Below are 6,792 nucleotides of genomic sequence, written 5' to 3' on the forward strand. Positions count from 1 at the left end.
AAAAAAGAAAAATCAACCAGAAACTAAAAGTGAGGAGTAGCTGAAAGAGGAATGAAGGTGCTGGTACTGGGGAAGGGGTGGATGGGTACAGGTGAGTTCATATTATCAGGTTCCCTACTTTTGTGAGCTTGAAATTTTCCATGATCAATGATCTGAAAACGAGATAAAGCCAAAATAAAGGAATAAATTGGGAGGTATGCCTTCCAGTACTGGAGACCAGTGCTGTCAATCTGCCAGTTCTCCCCAAACTGCTCTCCAGATTCACTGAACCCCCACCAAACCCAACGGGAATGTGTGCGTGTGTGTGCAAGCAGTTGGCAAGGAAAGGACACCTCAACCAACATGCTAAGAAACTGGGCAGCCACCCAGAATCTGTCCCACGTGGACCAGACTCCCAACCAAAGAGCAAAGCTCTACTACAGGGAAGGGGGTGGGAGCTTCATGACCTCAGGGTCCTGAACAGGAGGGGTCATGACCTCAGGGTCACGAACAAGGCCCTGAAAACATGAGCCACAAAAGGGAAAGCTGGTAGAGTCATGTACATTTAAACTGAAAACTTTTGTTCAGATGCCAGTCTAAGGAGAGTTAAAGAAAAGGTACAGGCCCGATCGTGGGCTGCTCGCCAGGGGTGTCGCCTCAGAGACCTGTTCGGGCTGGGCTTGCAAAAAGGTCAACATGCCTTTGGCTAGAGATTTACTACATCCGTCCTTGGAAGAGGAAAAGAAAAAACATAAAAAGAAACGGCTAGTTCAAAGTCCAAATTCTTATTTTATGGATGTGAAATGTCCAGGTTACTACAAGATTACCATGGTTTTTAGCCACGTTAAGACAGTGGTTCTTTGTGTAGGTTGTTCAACAGTGTTGTGCCAGGCGACAGGAGGAAAGGCCAGACTCACAGAGGGGTGTTCATGCAGAAGAAAGCAACGCTAATGAGCCACACAACTTCCTGAATTTGTTATATCACAGAAAGCCTTACCAGTTCAGTCATTCTAGTTAATCTAACAAGATAATGTAATTACATTTAATTTTGTAAGTATACAACAGTGATCTCTCCTATTTCGGTGTCAGTTTTTCAACAAAGTTTTAATTATGGGGGAAAAAAAACAAGACAATGTACAAGTCGAAGACATAAACGCAACACATTATCCAAAAGGTTTACCACCAAGATCATGTAAGGAATACCCATGACTCAATAAAGACAGACAACCCCACAGCAAGTGGTAAGACTTCATCAGACACTTTACAACAAAGGACATTCAAATGGCAGTCACGTGTCCAGTGTACCCACCCGTCCTAATTCACGCCTGTTTCTTAGCATTAGTAGCAGTGCTCCCTTTAACTCTTAGAGTCCTGGTTCGGATAATAAACTATTTCTTGGTAATAAGCCAACAAAAGTGGTTCAAGCTCATTTGTAATCAGGGAAGTGCAAGTTAAAGCCACAATGAGCTGCCGTCACATAGTCAGACTTCCAAGACATGACAAGCCTCACAACATCAGGTATTAACACGGCGTGACACCGTGGAACGTTCATACACGTGTGGTGGGAGTGAGAACAGGGACAAATACTCTGTAGAGTTTGGCATTGTCTAGTACAGTTAAAATACACACGCACCCTCTGTATTAGTTTCCTATTGCTGCTATAACAAATGACCAGAAACACAACACAACATGTATTATCTTACAGTCCTGGAGGCCATAGTTCGGAAAGGAGTCTCATGGGGCTAAAATCCAGGGGTCGGCAGGGCTGCCTTCCTCTCTGGGGTCTTGAACGGAAAATCCATTTTCTCACCTTTTCCAGTTTCTGGACGTCACCCACATTGCTTGGCTCTAGCCTCACGTTACTCTCTGCAAAGCCAGCAATGTCAAGTAGTGTCTTTCTCATGCTGCCATCGTTCCGGTTCTGTCTTCTTTCTGCCTTCCTCCCTCTTCCACTTATAGGGACCCTGGTGGCTGTGCTGGGCACACCTGGATAATCCTAGGTTACACCTTGCCGTGTAATCCAGTGCATTACAGGTTTCAAGGAGGAGGACATGACATCATTATTCCGCCAACAACAGCTCCCGACTCAGCACTTCCTCTCCTACGGTAGGTGTGTACCCCCCCAGACTCTCAGATGTTGCATTACTTTCCCAAGGCTGCCATCACAAAGCACCACAAACTGGGTGTCTTAGAACAACAGATGTGTTCTCTCACAGTTCTGAAGGTCAGACATCCGAAATCAAGGTGACGCCAGGCCCATGCTCCCTCACAGGGTGAAGGAAGGTCTGTTCCAGGCCTCTCTCCTAGGTTCTCGTATTTCCCTGGCTTGTGGCAGCCTAACTCCAGTCTTCATATGACACTCTCTATGTGCATGTCTGTGTCTAAATGTCTCCTTTTTATAGGGACACCTGTCATATTGGATTAGGGGCCACCCTACTCCAGTGTGATTTCATCTTAACTAATTACATCTCCAGTGACCCCATTTGCAAATGAGGTCGCATTTTGAGATACTGGGGGTTAGGACTTCAACACCAAATGTTTTTGAGGAGACATAACCCAACTCATAGCCTGTGTGTGTGGGCTGAGGCCAGAGCTGGATGTCACAGCCTGCGTGAGAGGAAGGCACCACACACAGCAGCCAGTGCAGGGCATCCAAGCCCAGGCGGGGTGGGGTGGGTGCCCACGGTCACAGCCACCCAGCCCAGGCCCAGGAGGGATGACATTATCTCATAGGCTCAAAGTATCTCCCAACAAAATACTGATTAATTACAAAGGGAAACAGTAACTTCCTTCCCCGTGGAGACACCACCTTTACTAAGTGATCAAAGCAAACATCATCAGTAATGTGACAAATGAAATGAGCAGCAAGTGAGCACATGGCGTCACTTCTATGACTGTCCTCCAGAGATGCATAATGGGAATCCAATCATAAGGAAACCCAAATGGAGGGGCTTTCTACAAAGGTTGTAACTGGCCTATGACCTTCAAAGGTGTCAGGGTCATGAGAGCCAAGGACAGCTGAGGAATGTTCTGGACAGAAGGATACGAAGGCAACATGAAGGCAGTTGAGTGCAACGTGTGGTCCCAGACTGTATCCTTTGGCTTTTGTGACTTTATGGGACAAACTGGCAAAGCATGCTTGACTGGCACTGAGGATCAGATATAGTGACATGTCCATGTCACGCCCCTGACTTTGATGGTCATTCTGTTGGACAATGCCCTTGTGTAGGAAATACACTCTACAGTACCTGGGGTCACAGCACATTGGAAGTAGCTTATTCTCAAACGCTTCAGGAAAAGATGTGTGTGTGTGCTTCTGCGCTGAACTTGCATCTTTGATGCAAATTTCAGATTGTTTCAAAAATTTTAAAAAGAATGCATATGGTATCATTCCATTTATATAAAGTTACAAAACAGGCGAAACTTAATTATATTGTTTAGGGCTGCATACATAGGTGTTAGAACTAAAGAAAAGCAAGGAAATTAGAAGCACCAACGCCAGTCTATGGTTGTGGGGTTTGGGTCTGTGTGTGGCAAGGGTGGTGTGGGTGACTTTTTGGGTGCTGACAAGGTTCTGCTTCATGACTGGGGCAGTGGCTACTGTGTTTGCTTCATCGCCAGCCCTTGCATAGCACACATGAACTCACGCCACTTCTGTGTGCACCAGGGGCTACTAGGTCCTCTTTCGAACTGTGTAGCAGAGCAGGTCCATTCATTACACAGCTCAGTGTCTGGCTCAGAGCAGATGTTCAAGGAACATTTGCTCGATACGTAACCGTGAGCAGATAAAAGGAGTCATTGTTTTTAGAAAAGAAAGTAATAAAGGTCTATCCATGTCCCCAAACAGGTATCCATTTAAAAACCAAATTGGGGTGACTTTGGAACTATGAATGAAACAGGGCCCGGTTGGGACCCCCACAGTAGAGGCCTTGCCACGTCCCCAGCCTCCCCTTTTCTTGACCTACCAATTAAGGACAGATCATCCCCTCGCGGTTTGAGCTTGGAATGTCCCCTGTCCCAGTTCCCTGTTTTAGAAAATCACCCTGAACTTTTAATTACTACCCCCATGCTTACTGATCACAATCTCTGTGGCCTAGCATTCCTTCCAGGTTACTGTCATCACTGCTCCTGGGTTGGGGACCACTGGAGCGTCACATTGCCAGAGGGGAGGCTCCATGTAGACCCCAGGAACCACCACGTAGCCTCTAGAGGAATGGCCAGATTTCCCCTTAAATATCCCAGGCTGGTCTGAGAATGTTAAGGCAGTTTTTGGAGGTGTTAACCCATTGCCTTCTCAGGCCACCGGTGCTCTGAGAATAAACGCTTATTCTGCGACCCAGCTCCTGTGTCGGTCTATTGGCTGAGCGGCGCAGGCAGCACCAGCACCGGACTCGTTTAGCCTCTGGTTTCATGAACAGTGCCCTTTCTTTCACCTGCCCAGACACTCAGTCTCACCAGCTGGCTCAGCCTTCAGTTTTGTGCTGTGACAACATCCAGCAAAGAGCCCTGCGCCCCCGGCTCTCCGAAACCAGCCCGGCGAGATCCGCATTAGCAGGTATTTCCCAGGCCGGACTTCCCTGGTCAAGGTGCCGGTCGGTGCCTGGGGGCGCAAAGCCCGCGAACCCAACCTCAGGCTCCGGGACAAACGGACCCACCTGTCAGCGGACTGGCCTGGGGTCCGAGCGGCACGGGCTCCGGGCGGAGAACCCCTGGGCGGTGGCCCCTCCCGGCAGCTCCCGGCGGGCAGCGCTGGTGGCCCCGCACGGCGGCTCTCCCTGGCAGCGAGCGGCGTGGTTTGAGCGGGCAGCTCCATGGCAACGGCGGCTCCTTCGCGGAGGCGGGTGTCGGGCGGGAGGCGGCGCCCCGCGCGCAGGCGCAGTGTGGCGGAGCGGGCGCCCGAGCGCCCGGAGCGCGGGAGGCAGGGGCGCGTTGCGCGGGGTTCGCGGCCAGGACCCAGGCCCCGGCGGAGGCCGAGGCCGAGGCCGAGAGGCGGAGGGTCTCGGTTGACCCGGCCACCAAGCTGTAGAGCAGGACCGTAGCGCTGCTCCGTGGGCTGGACACCGCGCCGGACCGCCTCCCTGGTTTGGCCCAAACCTGTTGAAGTTCAGCTCAGTTGCCAACTTACAAAGTAGGAGAGTTCACATAGAGTCGGGGTTGCCCACCTCTCTTTCTAACCTGGGACACGTGCACAATATGCCAAACTGCGCTGGGGCCGGACTGAGCTTCCCCACACCTTTTCCACTCCCCGCAGCCCTGCTTCTCTCATTAAGTGGCCTGCCTGGCACCAGGCGCCGTGGGGGCGGGGTGAGGACAGGTCCCTCTCACCAGCCCACTCAGTGCACGACCTGGGCACAGGAGTGAGTCAGGCGTGTCCCCTGCCCTTGCAGAGCCCGGTGCCCTGTAGCACCTCGCCTGCATGGGATTTGCAAGGCGGCTGGCTCCGGGGCCACTCGCTGGCTTTGACCAGTGGCTCCTGATGGCGCAGCGAGGCCTGGGAAATGCTTTCGTTTTATCCTGGGATGGTCATCCATCAGCGCCGTTTAGCCTCGCAAAAAGCGCCTCGCCTGTGAGAACCGTGGGAGTTAGCCAGATAACACCGTATCACCGCTGCCCGCGGCTCCCGTTCGTGGTGCCCAGGTCTTTTCCCTTCTCAGGATTCTGGAGGTAAGGGCAGAACTTAGTCACCACATGAACCCAGGATAGTTTTTCTGGGACAAATTATACTTCTGTTCCTCCTCCCCACCCAAATTATGGGCTTCCTCCTTAGCAGTCTTACTTTTCTGGGCCTTTCCATATGAATGACTACAGCACTTTCTTCTAAGGAAGGGGGAGCACAGCAGAAGACTGAAAACAGCCCAGTGTCCCCAGTAGAACTGGTAGAGGAAGGCATGGCAGCTACATAGTGGAGCACAGCTGTGGCAGGCAGGACTGTTCCTGCATTTGCCGTGGAGTTAGGGGATGAAAACCAAGATGCAGAGCGGCATGTGTGGTGTTTTATCCAAGAAGAGACGGGGGTAATAAGAACATACACACATATTTTCTTACATGAAAAGGTAACAGAAAAATGCTTATCAACCAGCGACAGGAGGGCCAGGAGGACATTCTCTAAATGTACGTGTACATTTGGCTTGGCAACTGCGTAATTATAAAACCCAACTGTAAGTCAAAATAGAAAAAACAGTTCCTAAAAATTGGAAACAAAATGAAACAAATGAGCCTAACTGTATGTCAGGTTGGTGGCTTAACCATACAGAAAAGGATAATTTCAAGGGACCTTAAAACTCAGCAATTTGACTATATACACCTAGTAAACTATATCCTAAGGACAAAAAGAGCTGCAAAGAAATTGTAAATTTGCAAAGAAATTGTAATTTGCAGAGTGACGGTTGTTAATGCTATTGATACTGCTATTCTAGAATCATTATATAAAACAAGATAAAGCAAATGAGTAGTATGGTAATATTAGTAATCAAAATGTTCAGCTTGAGAGAAGAGATACAAATATAAAGTAATAAGTGAAAAACTTGTAATCCTGGGTTTGCCTGGAAAACATTAGTATGAATTAATATGATTTTTTTTCTTTTAAAATGCATTTCTTAGCTCCATCCACTGCAAAGGTCCAGAACTGCCCAATATGGTAGGCCACTTGACACGTGTGGCTATTTAAATTATTTACAATTAAATATCTGAACAGATAGTTGTACACCAGTGTTCACAGCAGCATTGTGCACAATGGCCAAAAGGTGGAAACAACTCAAATGTCCATCAATGGCGATGGACAAACCAGATGTGATATATACACACAGGGGAATA

General features: G+C 49.1%; 1 protein-coding gene and 1 pseudogene across 8 annotated transcripts in view; one reads left to right on the forward strand and one right to left on the reverse strand.

The window, feature by feature from the left end:
* Nucleotides 1-5,224, reverse strand: part of CFAP74 (cilia and flagella associated protein 74) — a 57,698-nt gene extending 52,474 nt beyond the window's left edge. For 4 of the 8 annotated variants that reach the window (XR_016018514.1, XM_088790049.1, XM_088790050.1 and 1 more), the window contains exon 1: nt 4,635-5,221. Coding sequence is in view for 7 of the 8 variants with exons in the window: in XM_088790049.1 (XP_088646175.1) it covers nt 4,635-4,792 (158 nt within the window). In the remaining variant the exon portion in view is untranslated. Of the gene's footprint in view, nt 1-4,634 lie in introns of all 8 variants that reach the window. The other 4 variants (XM_088790047.1, XM_088790048.1, XM_019712108.3 and 1 more) reach the window with 3 other exon arrangements.
* Nucleotides 602-1,097, forward strand: LOC109434776 (small ribosomal subunit protein eS27-like pseudogene; annotated as a pseudogene).
* Nucleotides 5,225-6,792: the final 1,568 nt, after the last annotated feature.

Source organism: Rhinolophus sinicus, chromosome 14 (assembly GCF_057876585.1).
Source record: "Rhinolophus sinicus isolate RSI-liver-muscle chromosome 14, RSI-T2T, whole genome shotgun sequence".
In the NCBI taxonomy this organism is placed as follows: Eukaryota; Metazoa; Chordata; class Mammalia; order Chiroptera; family Rhinolophidae; genus Rhinolophus; species Rhinolophus sinicus.